Raw genomic sequence first — 20,063 nt, forward strand, 5'->3', positions numbered from 1 at the left:
AGACCAGGTAGCTGCAAAAAAGCCATCCTTCTATTTGACAGGAAGTTTGTCATTTGTTAGAAGAACGTTAATATCTGCCTCATCTCAGAAGTCATCTCATACAATGTAATTGTTAGGCAAGCACACGGAAAAATGTTCAGCCACTTTGAGGTTTAAAGCATCTGTCTGGAGCACAGATTAGCGAAACAGAAAACATCAGGTTTGGTTATTTAAAAACAAAACAAAAGAACCCCTCCAGACACCCAGCAACAAACACAAACAAAACCAACCAACCAATAAAAATACAACCTAGGAAAATTTTTAAGTGGAAATAAACTTACCAATCGACGCATCACCATCGAGGAGATTGTCATCTTCAGAGGTCTGAAAATCCATAATTACTCCTGCTCCATCTAAAAGCTCCTCATCACTGCTTGCACTAGTTATACTATTGTAACTGTTTCGATAGTAGCCTCTATGAAACAGCTGCTCAGACTCCATTTAGCTGCTTTATAACCTATATATAGAGAGGAAAAAAGTTATTTTGTATTTGAATATTCAAAAAATACTAAGAAGTTTATATCAAATAAAATTAGTATTTCTAGCTTTGGGGAAAAAATTGTTAAGGTCACAATACTACAAGTTACAAAAAGGTAGCAGTAATACAGAACATTTTGTATACAGAACATTTTACAAAAATCTTCAGTGATTTTTAACTGGATGATGTTTTCTCAGGCCAATGTACTAATGAAGTCTCAAGAAAGAGCGTAGTATGCACTAGCAGTCCCCAATTAATCTGATTCAAGAATTATCAGTTAAGAGAGAGAACTTCATTAAAGCCTTATATAAATCCATAGCTTGTCCACACATTAAACACTTTATATAGTTCCAAAAGTCCAAAAGGATTATATAGGAGAGTTAGAACAGGTTACAGAAGAGCACAATGACAACAAAAAACAAAAGAGTTTTCCTTCTAAAAAGAAAACAAAATGGATCAGGACCCTTCAGTCTGGAAAAGACATAATGTAGAAGATGACAACAGATGTCAGCAGAATCACAACTGGCATGAAGGAAATGAAGAGGTCAGTTGTTTGTCAGTAGCCCTACATGTCATAATGAAAAAAGTGAGGTGACAAGCAGATAAAAAAGGGCTAATCCTTCATACAGTATGTAGCAAAGTGGTAGAATTCTTTGCCACTTTGCAGAAGAATGCAATGGTTCATAAAGCAGCCAGACAAACTCACAGAACTACAACAAAAAAACTCCCCAATATCAAAAGCTATTAAGAACAACACCTCTGGTGGAAATGCTGGAGACTTGGAGAGCATTCTGCAGATGTGCATATGCTTATTCTCTTCTTCTGCTCTTCCCTAGAGATCGGCTATTGGGCAAGACAGATCTGTTTGACTTTACTCATTCTTATTTCTTTAAAAAGATATTTACAATTTAAAAAATACTCTCTCTTCAATTAAATTTCTTCCATTCATCTCCATTTTTTAACCCAAAATAAAACAGATCGCAATTTGTAATTTAATCAGAAGCCAACACTTTAATCTATTCAGAAGATACTAACTTTTCACACAGAGTAATTTTTGGCATTCCCAAAAAAATGGCACCCACAAAGAACATGCCTCCCAAAAAGTCAGAACACAAACAGTCTATTTCACTTATTGCGCTCACAGAAAGTCTGTTAATATCACTTCACCAGTTCCACTGGGATATTATCACAAATGGAAGCCATACAGCACAGATGAAATCAGAAACTGGGACTTTCTAGAAGTGTTTCCACTCAATGTATCATTTGTTGCTTTTCTCCACCTGCTTTGTGCACCAAAATCATACTATAGACTCCCATCTGCCAACTGGCCTCCTGCTGAAGTGAAATCTTTATTCTATATTCATATGACCTTTCCTACATTCTGATGAAGTTGCAAGGAGACAGAACACTCTCCTGCCTTGTCCATAGAAGTAGTACTATAAGATAAAAAGCACAAGACACAAAAAAACCCTGTAACACAACGTAAGGTTTCGTCTTTTGTGTTCTTTGTGTCTTTTGTGTCCTATTGTAGACATGATTTTTTTTTATTAAGGTTTTTTTCCCCTGACTTATTTAACAATCTTTACTACAAAGCAGAAATCAGTTAACATGGAGGAGAAAGATCACCATTCAGTTAGAAATCACAAAAAGTTGTTTGTAATTTATCAAAACAACAGAGGTAGTAAATGTAGACCCAAAAAATACTACTACTTTTGTGTCAAGCCCCAAATTCAAAATTCAAACTGCTCCAAGAACTTCTGAAGATTATTAATGTGAGTGTACCAAAGTGAGAGTATCTCTTGTGTAAACCACAGGTGAGACACAATTACCAAAAGCAATTACTGGAGCTCAGAGGGAAACGACTCTATATTGTCAACTGCCGCAAATTAAGGGAGCACAAGTAGCGGATTCTCTTATTATCCATGTGGTGTTGTGTTTGCTCCATATTGAGGGTATGGCTAAAATCTGCTAAGTCTTTTAATTACTGTACCAAGTTTGGAAGCCACATCCAGTTTTTTCATCTAATAAAGACATTTTCCTGTAATGTTCTCAGTAGAAATATTTACTGCAGTATAAAGACAGGACATTGCAAATGTATCTTTTAAAATGAAGGATGATTTTATCTACATTAAACTCCATAGCTTCAGTTAATTTTACCACAAATCTCCCATTCAGAATAAGAGAAATAACTCTCCACTTGGATAAATGTCTCCCTAGATAAATGTTAGAACAGCAGATTACACATATTAAATCTTCCAATAATTGAGAAAATGCTTTCAGACTGGGCTACAATGGAAGGGAAAGTTTCATCAATTGGTCAGTAACTGATAAACAAAACCAACAGAGAGAACCAGACGAAGCATATCACAAAGCACCCCTCTATCACCTCTCCATAAACCTGACTCCACATGCCAACTCCTCTGGCACATACATGCCTCCAGTTGTATGACAGGCAGGATAGTACAGACCTTTTCTTATTTTGAAACACTACATGCATCCTGCTGTAGAAGTACTGCTGCTGACAGACCAGAGAATGTTAACAGGTCAATAAGCTTCACAGAGGACTAAAATTTTACTTTTAAAGAGCATAATGGTCACTAATTTGTCCACCACTATCTGCAATTAATTAAAAAACAGGATAAAAGGTTAATGATGCACTATCTTGAGCTATGTTAAATGCTCAAGACAACTTATAAGCATGTGTTCACGTGACCTAAAACACTGCTAGCACTACTCACAGAAAGTAGAATCCTCCTTGGAAACAGACTGCTGGGAGTATCAATAATAAAGAAAACAAAGAGCCAGGAAAATTATTTCTATGGCTACAACAGCCAGAAGAGAACCAGTATCATGCCTGACTCACTCTGGTGCAGTTTATCATTTGTGGATACCAGAAGAGTGCATTCATACAGGAGAGTTTGCCCAAATGCTTATGGAGTTGTGAAGGGAGAAATAACCAGCCAATTTGCCATTTTGTAATATCAGATTCATTCCACAGATTCCATGCCCTACCCAGACAGACACTAAATGGGGAAAAATGGAAGTTACTCAAAAGAAATTGCCAACGGGGTAAAAACGTACTGGCTGAATGCCAGTCAAACTCAATCTTCTGAAAAAGTAAACGAAAAATTCTACATCAGGTTCCCAACGAATTCTACTTACAGTAAATATTTAAGCAATAAACCTTTTTTTCAATCTAGACTACTGTAAAAATCCAAGAGGAATTACAAAGGATTATTGAGAACATTCAAGATATTACCTTTAACTTATTTCTACAAAGCACCACAGTTTTGATTCAAAGTCTAGGCCAAACATCCCAGAAAGCAGACTCAAAAATGCTTCAGATTATCTTTGAAAGAAACCCATAAATATTGAAGCAATGCAGCGTAAGAATAATAAAAAAAGAAAATATAAGCAATATCCAGGAAGCTCTTGGAACAGGAAAGGAATTTGACTCAACTCACATATCCAAGTCTTCTATGAAAAGATTGTAAAGCCAAAAAAGTACAGCAACTAACCCATCTAACCCACTTCTATTACTAAGGTACTTCCAGGATGTCTTAACCCATCAAAATGATTCTACAAAAGCATATTAACAGAGAAGCCACTGGCACCAAAAAAATTAAATAACAACAAAAAAACCTCAACCAAACAAAAAAACCCAAATAAAAACCAGCACCAAAAAACACAAACCAAACTGAAGAATAGAGAACTAAAGCAGGATTTCTTACCTGTTGTGACTAGAGAGAGTGAAGAAAGTAATCCGTATACAGATATAGGAAATCGTGAAAAATCTAATTAAATACAGTGCAGGCAAGAACTAAATTGGTAAAGGAGAGCTGTGGAGAAACAGCTACATTAACAGTAGAAAAAGCATGTAAGGCTACTGCAGTTTCCTGCACAATCTAGTACCACAGGCACTTTTCAGCTCTCCGTCAGACATCCTGCTTATCTTTCAAGCCCTACAATTAAAAGGTCAAGCAGAGAAGTAAGTCAGCTGAGGGAACCACTTCCAGTGTAGAGACATGTCTCTGGAAAAGGCAGAGTAGGCCAGTAAGAAGTCTAATTTACAGGACATTTGTTGTCAGGTGATCCAAGCAATTGGTAAATCTCCAGGATGTGCTCTGTTGTCCCATAAAAACACTTTTCTACATGTCATATATAAAGGGGTGGCAGGGAAAAAAGGTATCTTAAGCTTGTTATTCCCCCAGAAAGGGAGTGGAGTGAAAACTTAAAAGTACTCTTCCAGATTCCAAATTTGCTTTAAATAGTTTAAAGTTAAAAACAACTAAATAACCCCCAACAATAACAGTACAGAACCCAACAAACACCACCAACACAAAAACCCCACAAATCAGTAACAATCCACAATGATTCATCTTCTTAATAGAAGAGCTCTTTCCCAAACTGAGAAGAATACTGATTAATCCAAAAATCAGCGTAATATTCAATTTTTCTGCTCAGTACTAGGAGTTAAAAGGCAGTCATCTGTCCCCTAACTAACATCTAACCTTCCTGCAGACCCTGCTCCAGGACAGCACCTAGTGAGAAATGCTACGCACCCATAAAGCAAAAGGAGATGAAATTAAAATTTTTAATACAATCTTTACACATACGAATGTGTTGGACAGTCAAGGAAATGGATGATAGGAACGGAAGAGTAATTTGCTGAAAAATTTTGAAAATAATAGAGAATTTAAAATGTTTTAACTGTTAAGAACGTTCAAAAGTGTTATAAAATGGTCAGAAATTCTATATACATCATCTACTGTATACTTTAGAAACAGATAAACAATATGACAAAAACATTTCCCACACCCATACTTAGATTAACATTTTAACATATATCCCATGTATGGGGATATATGCCAGAACACCTGCCCAAAAGATAGAAGCAGTCAAGAAGACCTTTGATCTCTCAATTCCAAACATCCCATATTACATTAACTTAAAATACTGCAGAATCATCTTTTTTTTTTAAATAAACCTGCCCTTTAGAAAGAAATTTTCAACCCTGAAATTACAAGAATTTTACAATCATTCTAAAACAAATGCCATGTTGTGGCCACTCTTCATCTTAGTCTCACCAGCATGGAAATTACATTTCTATTTTCATTGCAGACTCAGCATATCTCGCCTCCATTTATTTATTTTGTCTGTGACATGAAGATATTTAAGCAAGATGAGAACATCACTCATCTTTCAAACTCCAGGCTTGGAAAAGGGTGCATGAATTGTCAGGAATTTCCCACTGTAATTTTTAGATCACCAGTAGATTATTTCTTCATAAAAAGGCTCAGAAAAATCTCAACATTTCAAATCAAATACAGAAGGGAAGATGAGCAGCTTTCTAAACTTTCTCAAGTTAGCTTAGACCACAAAAATTCTTAAGGATAATCAAGAATCCAAACTGTTAAAACGTAGGGAATGCATATGCTAACCTTTACAGAAATACATACTCAGATCTTTCTCTGCAGCACTCAAAAAAACCCACCGGAAACTAATTTTTTTCTTTTCCTTACTGTGAGCATGGTAAGGCACTGGAACAGATTGCCCAGAGAAGTTGTGGATGTCCCATCCCTGGAAGTGTTCAAGGCCAGGTTGGATGGAGCTCTGAGCAACCTGGTCTAGCGCAAGGTGTCCCTGCCCATGGTAGGAGGGTTGGAACTAGACGGTCTTTAAGGTTCCTTCTAACCCAAACCTTTTTGTGAATCTGTAACTAATCTCAGGAGAGATCTTTAGTGAGAAAGGATCTTGGCAAATTTTTAGGGCATCTTCAGAAAAATAAAGTCACAAAGGAGCACTTCCAGTTAACTGAAGCTATTTGAGTTTAAAACCAAAAAAATCTGTTTGAGTTTATGTAGTAGGTTCCAACGTTCTGTTGAAATAGAAGATAAGTCAGTTTGCAAAAATATACATAGGTAAAACTTGCTCTAGTTTCCTTCACAGCTACTTCAAAAATAAAACTAACACTCAAATGCTGATACTCAAATAGGAACAGAAACACATAGATGAAACTACATGAAACGGTAATACATGTAAAGCAAGTCTTAGTTTTATAACTGCAACAAAAAAACCAGTATTCACATCTATATTCTACTGAATCTTGCCACTCCTAGTTAAAAACACTTAGCATAACAACAGCCTGAAAAGTTTTTTCACTTTTATGATACATACCAATATGAATATCACCACTATATACCTGATCTTCACAAAAGTAGAATCTATAATAAATACTCATTTTTATAGCACTTTTTATCTCCTTGGCAAAAAAAAAAAAACAACAAAAAGCCCCCCAACAAAACCCAACTAAAACCTGACAGCCTAATTACAGGATGAATACCAAACTCATGCTTCTAGTCATATGATGCCAAGTGTTAAAGGCATTGACTTTAGTTTGTATAAATTATTCAAAACCACTGCATCTCCACTCTCTAAAATGTCTTAACCAGTAAGGTTATGGCTACCCACAGTTGTGACAGCTGAAGAATTATACCCACTGGCACAAACATATCAGCCTACCTGATGGACAGGATTGCTCCTTTCACATCCACCAAATTACTAATGTGAATACTTTTTAATGGCATTCAACCCGAACTGGCTGGATGAGCTGAAAACTCCAATTTAAACTTACTAAACTAACCTCATTTATTGATACATTAGAAAAAACCTCTGCTATCGGAGTTGAAGAGTAGTCTCCCACACAGGTACAGTAACAAACAGCTCCATGAGTGGCAAAGTCTTTAAGGGGTTTTTAATTAACAGCTTAAAAAGAAGAGGGGGAAAAAAAAAAGTTAAGAACATAATCCCTCATCATGAACTTGAATTAAATATAAAAGCAAATATTATAAAGCAAGTACAACTCAAAAATTTCACAGGTAAATACTGATCCTTAGTCAACGGTAAACAGCTGTGTCCATTGCTGCCACTTTGGAGCAAACCTAAAATACATGTAAGATGTAGTATTAGCTTCCAAACTAATGGGTCAGTACCTATAGCTGCAAATATTCGGTCCAGATAGGAAAAGATGGAGAGTTTCCTTGGTAAAAAAAATCTCTGGTGTCAGATGGGAATAACACCACAATTCACTAAGACAAGTGAAAGGTACAACCCATACTCCTCTTTAGAAGGGCAGGAACTATGACTGCACTTTCTATTGTAGACAATGTAACTTTTGTCTGTTGAGTCTTAGGTCACAATGCTCATTTTCTGTTTGATGAAATGACACTGCAACAGTGTCTCCTTACAGTTTACAGAGGTTGTTGCTTCTTTTTAACTTGGACTGAGGTTGCAGTCATCTGAGAGTTATACAAAAAAATGGAGCAGAGCTTTTCACACACCACCAGAATGACCAGAAACCTTGTTACTCATACTAATTTTCTTTAACTTTTCAGAGTAATGCAGTTCCTAGCTACGTGTACAGATTCATAAATTCAGGGTCACACCTGAGTTGAGTATCTTTCAGATAATTTCATTCAAGTTCAATATAATTCAGGATTGTCAAATTAGAACCTGAAAAGGCACCACTATCCCCAGTATAATTCTAAGCATCTTCTCAGTAACAGCAGCTGCCACAGATTTTTAAGGTCCTTGCACTGCACTCAAACTTCTTTACAGACTCATTAAAGCCTCTGAGATCAAGGAACAAATCTCATAGACCTCTCCAAAACACATCACAAGAACAGGACCACTGCTTGTGAAATCTTGTGGGGACCCCTGGTGGTTCATGGTCCTTACTTTCCCTACTAACGATTTTCCAGCTTCAAAGGAGTGAAAAAAAACACCAGCTAAAGAGGAACACATCCATTGTACTAGTGTTAGACGTGACAAGATTTTGGTCACCAAAAACAGCTGGGCATTTTTCTTGGTATATGAATTGGTAGAATCCCAGAAGATAAGGGGCTAATGTGTATGTCTCAAACACTGATAGAAGGATGGCTGTGGAGCCAACCAAGGACAGCTAGTAACAACAGACAAGGATTGTTGGTACTAATATCCTGTGAGAAAGAACAAGATGTGGCTGGAGAAGGGGGCCATGCAGAGGTGGGGCAGCACTTTTCCGGGACAAACATCCTTGTTCTCATTCATGGCTGGGCTTCGCGAACGAAGATTTGGGAAGGGCTCTACCCACGTTTGTTGCAAGCGCGTTGGTGGCTAAAAAGGCCAATAGGAGACAGGCATTTCCGGTTGCACATCCTTGTTCTAGTTCCTGGAGATAAGCACAACTGTGCAAGGACAGGAATGAGGCCAAGGTGTGGGCATGAACTGTAGGCAGGGATCAAGACTAATCAAGACCCCCAAAGCCCTCCAACCCATTTCCACACAAGTCTGAAAGAACAGACTGCATATGACAGCTAATTTGCACAGAAAGCAAGAAATCTATCTTCAGGGCAGGGAAACCTGTGTATAGAAAGGCACCCTCACCAAGCCCAAGTGGAGCTCCCAGGACCCTGAATATCCCATCAGCTGGACCGACATTGGAACCAGGACTAGTGGTCTTTTTTTCTCTCCCTTCTTTCTTTCTTTAATTCATCTTTTCCTTCCTCTGTTCCCTTTCACCCTACCCCTTCATCCAAAACCCAATGCCATGTGCTTATACAGTAGGTCAGGGACTAACATATCAACTTTTATGCCAAGTGTGTAATTTAGTAAAAAAACTTTTTGATTGGTTGCAGACCCTCTGACTTGCCATTCCTTTTGACAATGAGCATCCCTGAATCTTGGGTGCTTCCTTCCCCTTAAGGGTGGGACATCACAGTAACAGTGATAAACTGACAACCTATTTAAACCTCCAGGCCAGGAACCCTGACAGCAGGGTTGCTCTTTTTCTTGCTCTGGATCCTTTCAAGCAACAGTGTTAAGACAGCAAGGTGAGGAAGGACTGAAGTGACCTGCAACCAACACCTGGATCTGGCTCATGGCTAACCTTCTTGGCTGGACTACACAGATGCCACCTCATTTTTGTAAAAACAGCACATCCAACCATCCCTGGTTGCCATTCTGGTCATTTTTAAAGATTAAATAAATATATAAACATATAAATCTCTTCTGAGAGACCTGTGAACCTCTGATGTTAATAAACAGATTGTTAATAGATTGTTTCTGCTTTTCAATATACACAATATTCTATCCAAAGGAGATTAAAAAAAAATCAAAAGGCAGTGAAGCCCTAGATGCCACCAAAAGCAAAGTATTTAGTAAATCAAGTGTGCTAGCAGTTCTGAATGCACAGCAAGTTCCCCTCACTTGAATATTCTTCTCTCCAGCTGTAAAACCCACTTGAGTGGTTGGTAAGGGCAGCTTCTAAAATTACATGTACTTTGTCAGGGTCTACAAATGGTAGACAAGTTTCTGGTAGGAGAGTCCAGGGGGAAAATTACTGTTCAACAGTGGTATCAAGTTGAAAGCAAAACTCAAGGTGAGTATTTTACAAGAAAAAAAGAAATCGTCTTCATGTAAGATTTTTAATATTACAACAACATGAAAAAAAATCACCAATAGTTTACTAAAAGGTTTCTAGCTAACAGAGTAAACAAGAAGGTCAGTTATCTTAAAAGTGTTATATAACCATGGAGATTAGGTCAGTTCACTGGGTTCATAGATAAAATTTATTAAAAATAATCCATCCTGTACTCATCCAAAGAACCAAAACATTTTTTAAAATTTGTTAAAGAGGAATAAACATTGACAATTTTGTAACAGGGGTAACAACATATATACTCAGTACACAGATTGTTAGGTCTCCCCAACTGTCTTAAAAGCTTTACTAAATAAGTTAGAAGAATATTCACATCTCAGCACAAAACAGAAGAAAAGTCTATAAGACTGATAATAATTTAAAGTGTTTACATATTCTTGTAGTTTTTTACATGAGAATAAAAGTTTTCTGCAAGACAAGCAGCAAAAAGTCAAATAACAATTAAAGAAAACTTCAGGTTCCTTTCCTACAGATACCTATTTGAAAATTTTCAAACTGAGAAAATTAATGTCTTGGAAACATAGGGAGAACTGATTTTTTTTTCCCCAACACATGCATGAGACAAATTAACAGCAGAAAAACTGCAGATAACATCAAAATCCAACAAATCTGGCAGAGAACACTAATTTGGAGATAAGAGTAGAAGGAACTCAAATACAAACTTCTCTTTCAGGAAACAGAGTAGTTGAATTTTAACTGGCAGGATGTCAAAGTATTAAGTCACCTCAGTAACTCTTTTTGGAATTTAAACAAAGTACTGAAGTGAAATGCCATTTTTGCTATTACAATTAGGAAATGTTTCTTCATTATACTTTATTGCAGTATGAACATGCAAAATGCACATTTCAGTATTTTCTCTTTTCTGAACTTTTTAGAGAAATTTATCAAAATATACGAAACATAAGAAAAAGTAACAGCAAAGGTTATTTTTATCAAAGGGTCTGTGCTTCAGGACTGAACTTAATTCACTTTTTTCTTTACTATTCCTCCTTACCCTCCCAAAGTAAGCATAGTCTACTCCTGTAACTAGAAAGCCTAAGGAAAATGTCTAACAGACAAAACGGTTGAATGCCTAAAAAGTTGAAGGAGAAAACAGCTGACTAGACTCTCTGCAAGTCATCAAAAATAACTGCTGGTACCCACTATGAAGTTATGAATTCTCTTCTTTACATTCATTTCCAGGAGTATATATTCAAGACTACTTACTACATAATACAAACTAATAAGGATACTCCAGATGTAAACAGATTTGCAACCATTTTAACAGCTTTGTCTAAAATCCTTTCTATTATGCATGAAGCCTAGAAATTACTTTGTCAACTCTCTTCTCCCCTAATAACAGATATTATCAAATCATTAAGTCTAACCACTACCTCAACAATTTACATTTTTCAGTTTCTATCTTTTTAAAGCAAAGCACATGTCCCAGCAAACTTTTATCTGTTTAGAACTCTCTTTCATATTAGAATCAATTTAAATGAGTATTGTTTTCTCTAGATATTATTCTCTCAGATGATTTTATAAAGGCTACCAAAATTGAAAATCAAGTTTCAAGTTTAACAACTATAAAAATTTGTAATTGTCAACTTTCTAATATTCCAAGCCCAGCACACAAACAAGTGTGAATTACTCTGTCACAGAGCCTCCTCGTTCATGAGCACAGGTACAAAGCTGGCCTGACACCTGAATAGCTTTAGAACTCAGTCAACACAGAACCCGCACTTTTAGGTTATGACATAAGGGAACGGCTGACACAAGGAGGACAGGATTGGGAACTCGCTCTTGAAGCTCACAGGTGTTAAACTGAAATCTTAGTTTTGGGAAAATAAGCAAGGAGGGTATGTAAGCAGTTCCATGCACATGATTACTGCCACTGCTGATAACCTTTGGAAGTTACTGGGTTACTGCTGTTGTCAAGATGCCAAAGCAAGAAATTTAGGAACAAACAAACTAGTCGGAGAATTAGGAAGTGAACTTAAACTGGCACTACCACTTCTGGCACAAATCTCTTCAGCAGCAGGGCTCCTATTCTACTTTTTTATTATGACCAAGTTAAAAATATCCCTACTGCCAAATTATTATAAGACTTTACCCTGAAAACTTGATTTGCACAGTTACACCTATCCACATGTATGAAGTCACTTAAATAAAGGCAGGAAAAAAATATCCAAATGTTCCTAGAATGCCTTTTGGCAATGGTTGTGAACTTGGAACAGTTGTCCCAGCTTTAGAGCTTTCACTCAAGGAATGCAACTCTGCTGCTCAAATACCAAGGTAAGATACACACATATGGAGACCACAAAGCAAAGTGGAGGGGGGCAGAGCCAAACTGTATATTCAGCGAACAGAAGAACATATATTACACGGCTAGACCAGTGTGTTAATAGAATAACCAGTGCACAGTGGGTTCTCACTTGCACTTAAACATCAGTTTGCTACAAACATTTGGTGTGGAAGAGAGTACAAGAAGAAGTACAAACATAGTCATGAGAAAAATGCAGGCAAATTCATAAAATAAAGTTGTTCAGAGCAATGCAGTCACAAAGAGCAAAGACCAATAGCTTCAAGTGTCTTTCCCATTCAAGAATTTGGATAGGCTTGTTCTTATTACAAATCAATATTAGGAGAGAGAAGGTATTTTTCCTAGGATTACTTTAACTTGCAAGTATGCACCACAGGGAGAATACTGTAGCATAGAAAACTACAGAGAGAGGACACTAAAAATTTGGGCAAAGACAGCCTTGGGAATCATACAATCAGCAAAATATGTTTCTAGAAATATTACAATACACAATGTGAATGATATTTACTATTTTAGGACTGACATACCAATATTAAACAGAAGCAAGCAAGAGACAAGCTCCATTTTTCTGGACACTGTATAAGTTTTATTTTCACAGTTGTTGCAGACAGATGCAGAGTCATTGTGTTTCAAGCTATCAGTTTCAAGCTACCTGCAGTTTTCCCATAGCAGAACTCCTTCCCATCTTGACAACTTTGAAGCAAGTTTACATCTGCTCGCCAACAAAAGAGACAAGACATCAAATTTAAGGCAGTCAGTGAAAGACTTATCTTAGAAAAAACGATAGTGGCAGCTGGTGAGTTCTCTAGGGACTTATTTGTTATACTTCACAAAGGTATGTGTCCTATAATGCACTTTTTAAAAAAAATTTTACATTACAGCTTATTGACATTTCCTTAAATAGAGAAACAGTATTGAGGACTATCTGTTTTCAAATCTGTCATACCAACACATCCTTCATTCTAATAGCTGTATCTGCAAAGAAGCATCTGTTGCTAAGGGATACAGAACATAAACCCTTCACAGGTCCACCAGAAAGAAAAGCATCTGAAAGCAAAATACACCTGACAATTTCTTTCAAAACTCTGCATCATAAACTTCAGAGGTCCCACAACCTCAAAGAGGAGGTGCAAGTCCTAACACCCAAACGATTACCATTACTGATACATTGCCAAAAGTATTTAAGCATCTATTTTAACATAGTTTAGCACCAGAAATATTTTATTTGGTTGTAATGCCCTATTTAGTTTAGTATTTTAAGTGTGACACAGCAAATTTACCATGCTACACTGAACATAGTTCACTATCAGCACATAATTTTCTACTGTCACACTCTCAGACGTTCATTTTAGGTGAGAATTGATACACACTTGTTTCACAGCCATTCCCACGTTTTTGGATAGAGAAGGGAAAGATTTTGGACAAGTAGGGAAAACAATATGAAAGAATGCAGTCAATATTCAGTTTTAAACTCGCTGATCTGCACTTTCATTTAACTGAGAGGCTCCAAGGAGAGAGCCCATTATCTCACCCCTTGTGTAAGAGCGGCCCTACTAGCCAAACCCGTAAACCAGCATAAAGCGAGCAACTCGAGCGGAATAATCCTTCCAACGCTGGTTCCGTGGGGAGGAGACCCTGGACCTTCCCATCCGCAGAGCCCCTCGCCCTCCGTGTGCGCACGGGAGCTGCCCAGCGGAAGGCGGGGATGGGGTGGCACGCCGTGCTTACGCCGTGTAAACACGCGGGGCACTCCTCCCTTGCCCGGGCCCTCGGGGGAGGCGGGCGGACCAGGAGAGGGGTCCGCCGGGAACCACCACGTCTCTCCCTTCCCGCCCCCGACTGCGAGACGGAGCCATCTCGCTGGCGAGGGCGCAACAGCCGCTCCGCGGGCGAAGGCTGCGGGCTAGCCGCTCCCCTCCTCCCCATCCCCATCCTCCTCCTCCTCCCGCCGCCTCAGCCCCGCTCGCTCCCGCGCCGCGGGGGAGCCCAGCTCGCCCTGCCCTGCCCTACCCTGCCCTGCCCTGCCCTGCCCTCCCCCGTCCCGTCCCGTCCCGTCCCGTCCCGTACCTGCGCAGGCGGCGCCGCCCGCTGCTCCCCGGGGAGGCGCTGGCTCATCCTCCCTCCGAGCGGCAGCGGGACACGGGCTCGGCCCCGGAGCCGCGGCCGCTCCGCCGCCGGCACCGCCCCCTCGGCGCGGGCAGGGCGGGGGCTCGCACGGCGCACGCTCGGCGGGTCAGCGGCGCCGTCACTGCTGGTTCCGCTTCCCGCGGCCCGCCCGGCTCGGGGCCGGCCCCGCTCCCGCCCGCCCAGGGGCGCGGCTTCCCGGCGGCGCGGGCCGCGCTCGGGTGCGGGGATGCAGCTCCCCCGGGGGGAGGCAGGACAGCCTCGCGCTTAGAACGGGGAGGAGGCGGTTTCCCAGGTACAGGAGGGAGGGAGGTGCTGGGCACATCGCGGCGTCGTTCGGCTGCGGGCTGAACCCACCGTCTCTGAATTCCAGACCACCAGGCGCTGCGGGACCCCGAGAGCATAAGGGTTTTACCTGCAGAGGAAACACAGGTGTCGGGCTGGGCACGGAACTGCTCGGCTCTGCCAGCCGAGGTGCTGAGGCCAGCGAAGGGTTAGCTTAGCACACAGTGACAGAAGGCAGGTTCCAGAAAACCACGGCAGGTAAAGGGAAAGGAGTGGATTATTTTTCCAAGGAAAATGCCCGCTGGTCCGTTTGTGCAAGGCTAAGAACTGTGCGAACCAGGTGATGGATCGAGGCAGTCGGACTGAGAAAGTGCGTTGTGAATCTGTAGGCTTTGCCCGTAGGTGTCATAAAGGCGCTTTGGGGTCGGGAGCGGAGGAGCCGCAGGTCCGGCCTGGCCCGCCCCGGTGAGCGCTGCGCTCAGCTCCGCTGGGGTGCGCGTCTTTCTACGACCCCCGCCCCGGGGCTGTCCGTGGGCAGACTCGTACCGGCGGTGCCGGGCTGTGCGGTGCTGTGGGGCGCGGTAGGTTCCTTCGTGAAACACTTGTAGCTGGTTTTTGGTTTTTCACCCCCGAAACCGCTGACAGCCACCCCGCGCGCCCCGCCCGTCACGTGACCCGCGGCGCGCGTTACCAGGGTGAAGCACCGCTAACGCGGAGAGGGCGGGCAAGGCCGCGGCCCCGCCTCCGCCAGGGCTCGCCCAATGGGAACCGAGCCGAGAGGCGGGGCCGCCAATAGGGGCGGATGGGGCGGGGCTTTGGCGGCGCGGGGCCAGGTTGGGTGGCTGTGGCGGCGGCGGGCAGGTATGGCGGGGCGGGCACGGGCACGGGCACGGAGCGGGCACGGGACGATGCTGTGGCGGGGCTGGGCGCGGCGCGGCGGAGATGGGGCGCGGGGGCGTCCTCCTGCGGAGTCTCTCCCAGCCGCCCTGGGGCGAGGGGTTCTCGGCCGCACTTCTCGCCCCGGTGCTGGGCTTGCCCCAGCTGTGCGGGGGCGGCGGCCTGGCGGGGCGCAGCCGGGGAGCGGGCCTGCCCTCCCCTGCCCTCCCCTGCCCTGCTCGCGGGCACCGCACCACACCGCGCCGCTCCGCTTCTCGCACGCCCGGCCCAGCCCTGGCCTGGCCGTGCGCTCCGGTCGGCCGGGCTGTCGCGGGGTGTGACTTCTGCTGCTTTCCTGCGTGTCCGTGGTGGGTGAAATGACTTATTGCCCAGGGCTGGAAAAGCCAACGCCCTATTGGCGCTGATGTCCTTTCTCGAGGCGCCGCTTTTTCCCTTGTCACGTGTAAAAATAAGACCTCTGTCTCATAGAAGATATGCACGCCCTTTGCTGAACTGCAGGCAGGCTGATTATTGACCATTTGTATTTGCACGGAGCAGCATGCGGTAGCAGCCCTGAGCTACGCCTAGTGCAGCTGGTTTAGCTGTAGAACAACGGGTTGTTTCAGAAAGCAGGAGCAGGAGGAGAACTTCAGTAAAGCCATGTGAAGTTCAAATTGTGTCCCACCTGCTGTACTTTATTGTCACCCAAAAGAGAATATTGAAGTTAATACCAAGTCTTTCTTATATTTAGAAATGCAACTTCAGATTAAACTGTCTCTACTTTAAGAAAAAACTCTCACTAAGACATTGCAAGTGTGTAATTTTCACTTTTTTGTTTCCTGGTAGTTATGCTTACTCCTAGTATGTTTCCCATCTCTTTTGCAGAACAGATTGCTGCAGATCTCTTTTCTTTTGTCTTTCTAGACTAGACAAGCTTATTCATTTTAGTCTGCTTTCATGGTATGGATTCTGTTAAGCAGCATCTGTGTCTAGCGTGTGGTAACTTTGTGGGAAAAAAATGAACCCAAATCAGGGAGAGCCCCAGATCGTGAGACCTGTGATGTGTGTGAAGTATGGATGTAAGCTACTAGGATCTCCTGTTGGGAGTAAGCTGGATACAGCAAAGCATAAATGCTGCTAGTGCTTGCAAATGAGGCTTGGATGCAGAAAAGCATAGGCACCATTTGTCTTTTTCAGCTTATGGAAACTTCCTCAGAGTGTGGCAGTTCTGCTGTAAAAAATATGATCTTTTAGTCTACTGTGAATTTGTTTTACCATTTTTTGCTTTGGTCTTTGTTTTGCCAAGTCTCTTTGCTATTCTGACACTAGCAATAGCTTCCACATGCAGCTCCCCAGTCTCTTGTTTTTACTAAAGTGGTTTTAATATAGAAACTTAAGCACTATCTACATTCAGCTGAGTACGCCATTTAATCTCAGAAGGTAGTCTAAATGGTCAGATAGTACATTAAAAATAATGATTCTCACTATTTTGTAATGAATTTATTTGCAACATGAAAAAAGTCTTTCAGTCAGACTTTAAGGCACACCTTGCCGTACTGAATAACGATTCTAAACTTGATGGGGATCTGTTGAATTTGGTCCATTTTTTTTTCTATATAGCATCTAATTTCCAAAGTACTGGATTTAGTGCTTCTTAAGAAACAACATGTAGGGATTCCTTCTGCCCCTGTTGTATTTTTTCCAAGTAAAATGGAATGAAGGATTGTTGACCAGGTGCTATAAGTCCCTATGATGTTTGCGTGCCAGCTGAATCAGAAGCTATGGCACTGACTGCTTGCTTTATTTAAAGATAGAACACATCCTTTTTAGTCAAAATGAAAAATTAAACAGGTTTTAGCAATGTAGCCCTTTTTGGCCCAAAGTGAGTTAACTGTACTGAAATAGAATTGAGACTAAGAGTAGATGATTTCCACAAAAGCAACTGAAGAGACAAATGGATTAACGTTTTGATTAAAAAAAAATGTAGCCTGACCTGTCAGGCTAAATGACTAATTACACCTAACTAAATCTGGGTTGTGGTTTTTTTGTGGTTTTTTTTTTGCCTAGTACTCAAGTAAGCATGCCTTAAGAAGATAACTATGGATAAATATATTAAAGTGCGGAAGATTGGAGAAGGATCCTTTGGGAAAGCAATACTTGTCAAAGCTAAAGAAAATGGCCAACAGTATGTTATTAAAGAAATAAACATCTCTAAGGTGAGTTATTATTATTCATTCCTGATCCATTCTTTTTGTATTTCTGTTCTCAAAAATCATTATTTTCCTTCTGAAGATGTCAAATAAGGAGAGAGAAGAATCAAGGAGAGAAGTTGCTGTATTGGCTAACATGAAACATCCGAATATTGTCCTCTATAGGGAGTCATTTGAAGGTAAGATTAAGTAATACAGTGGAATCTGAAGTAATGCTAGTAAGCCAATTCTGTACACCACTTACTGCATTTAGTTTAAAAGTCTGCGTTTCCTCTCTTTAATCAGTATTTTTCATACCTTTATTATTTATTTCAGTTCTTTTCCACTGTATTTTTTTTCACAATTCCAATGCACATTTTAAAGTGTAATTTAGAAAAAAAAGGGCAACAAATAAACAGAGATATTCATGATTATTCCTACATGCTTTGATTTTGTTTGATACTTATATGAAAAATATTCTCTTGTTTCTCCAGAGCATAAATCTGCTGGAATACTTTTATGTACCCTAGCAATTGGAGTGCTTGTGTAGGTTAAATACGAGTACAGTCTAAATTTGGGTATTGATTACCTAGCAAGAGCAGTTTCATGTCTGAGTTTGTTGTCTTAGAGTGCAGTCTTCAGTAATTGCAATCATATAATTACTTTCAGAGCTGGAAAAATAGATGGGACTGTTTACTTCATCAAGATATGAAGGAAGGAGAAATATAATTCCACATTGTCTTCACAGTGAATGACTGGGGAAATGAGCAGAATAAATAAAAGATTCCAAAAACCTATCATATACGTTAAAATATTATTTAAAACCACTCTAAAATTATTTGAAATACTGTTTAGGGACAGTGCTCTCTTCTCCTTTACTTCCTTTCTGCTTATTTTCATGTATCTTGCCTGGGGGCTTTTATTTTCTCCATTCTTTAAATTAGATTTTTGTTATATAATCATATTACACGACCATAGTCTTCTGTTTATAAATCCATGCTTCTGCCTTCTTTGTCTTAGAGGCCTGTTTTTTAAGACTGCTTATTTCTTACAAGATCAACCCTGCAGTCCATAATTCGTGGGACTTCATGTTGCACCTTTATTGCTAAAACACATTGACTTTGAATATACTGATTTGGTTTAAAAATAAGAGAATTATTTCAGCAACAGGTCTGCAAGAAATCCAGACTTCTGAGATCATCTTTTAAAATAACACTGATTATAAAGCTTAACTGAGATACAGCTGTAAGGGTTCAATGTTTTGAAAGGCAGATTTCAGAAGCGTTCTGTGGGAGTGAAATTGAAGTGACCTAGATGATTCTCTTGATTTTAATTTACAGTTTGAGTGCTTAACTTTTTCATAAAATAAAAGCTTTTATTCTGAGCAGCATGTGATTGATTTTTTTTGCAGTTATTTAGCTCTTCTCAAAATCACGCCCAGTATGTGAGGAACATAGTTCTTATGTTTTTGGCAACTTCTGCTTAACCTGTTTTTTCATCAATAACTTGGAAAAAGTGCATTGGTCAACAAATCTGTAACTTTGAATGAAATATATATCATCGTATCTCCTATTGGAAACTTGCATAGGATTTTTTGAAGTCTCCCCAAATTCCATTGAAAAATGAGAAAATAATTGTTTCCATCTCTCATTGTCTACTGGGAGTTTTGTTACTGTTCTTCAGGCTTTGAAATGATCTGCATGTTTTATGAGAGCTGATGATTTTCATGTTCTTGCACTTAGAGTAATGCCTAGCCCAGGTAATACTCCAAAAAAGAGCAAGGCAAATAGAGGCAACTACCTAAATTAGAACTTAAGATCTCTATTTTTAGGGTAGGGGACCTATGGGATGTTTGAAAGCAGTTTGAAGATGATTTTATATTGCGTTCATAAAGTGACACCTATAATTTCATGGTAGTTTTGAATGCCATTTCAGGGCATTGGTTCAGCAGATGTAATTTTTTTTCTCTCTGGATCTCAAAGTGGTCTGATGTTACCAAAAATGGGAAATGTAGGTTGTGAAACTCAAAATAATAATAATATTTATGGACTAATAAATTATATCTGAAGCTGCATGCGAAAAAGTTGGGGGTTTTTGTTGTGTTTTCTGTGACTGTAGTGAAGATATTCAGAAAGTTATATAAATATGGGTCTTTTATTTGTCTTTTTTAAATTCTTTGTTTTATTTTACAGAAAATGGCTGTCTCTACATAGTGATGGATTACTGTGAAGGAGGAGACCTATTTAAAAAGATAAATGCCCAGAAAGGAGTATTATTCTCTGAAGATCAGGT

The 20,063-nt window shown here is 40.2% G+C and overlaps 2 protein-coding genes across 13 annotated transcripts in view; one reads left to right on the forward strand and one right to left on the reverse strand.

Annotated features, from left to right (window-relative positions):
* The window catches only part of CLCN3 (chloride voltage-gated channel 3), a 72,832-nt gene extending 58,332 nt beyond the window's left edge, over positions 1-14,500 (reverse strand). For both annotated transcript variants that reach the window (XM_051790173.1, XM_051790171.1), the window contains exons 1-2: positions 14,365-14,500; positions 321-496 (exon numbers count right to left, since the gene is read on the reverse strand). In XM_051790173.1, the coding sequence (XP_051646133.1) occupies positions 321-480 (160 nt within the window). In that variant the 5' untranslated portion in view covers positions 481-496; positions 14,365-14,500. The remainder of the gene's footprint in view (positions 1-320; positions 497-14,364) is intronic.
* Positions 14,501-14,601: 101 nt separating this feature from the next.
* The window catches only part of NEK1 (NIMA related kinase 1), a 47,052-nt gene continuing 41,590 nt past the window's right edge, over positions 14,602-20,063 (forward strand). For 7 of the 11 annotated variants that reach the window (XM_051790153.1, XM_051790159.1, XM_051790158.1 and 4 more), the window contains exons 1-4: positions 14,602-14,716; positions 17,650-17,798; positions 17,875-17,971; positions 19,964-20,061. In XM_051790153.1, coding sequence (XP_051646113.1) covers positions 17,682-17,798; positions 17,875-17,971; positions 19,964-20,061 — 312 coding nt within the window. In that variant the 5' untranslated portion in view covers positions 14,602-14,716; positions 17,650-17,681. Of the gene's footprint in view, positions 14,717-14,836; positions 14,965-15,496; positions 15,568-17,649; positions 17,799-17,874; positions 17,972-19,963; positions 20,062-20,063 lie in introns of those variants that run through there. The other 4 variants (XM_051790155.1, XM_051790156.1, XM_051790154.1 and 1 more) reach the window with 4 other exon arrangements.

This window comes from Manacus candei, unplaced genomic scaffold (genome assembly GCF_025592945.1).
Source record: "Manacus candei isolate 608988 ecotype Guabito, Panama unplaced genomic scaffold, ASM2559294v1 h1tg000028l, whole genome shotgun sequence".
Classification (NCBI taxonomy): Eukaryota; Metazoa; Chordata; class Aves; order Passeriformes; family Pipridae; genus Manacus; species Manacus candei.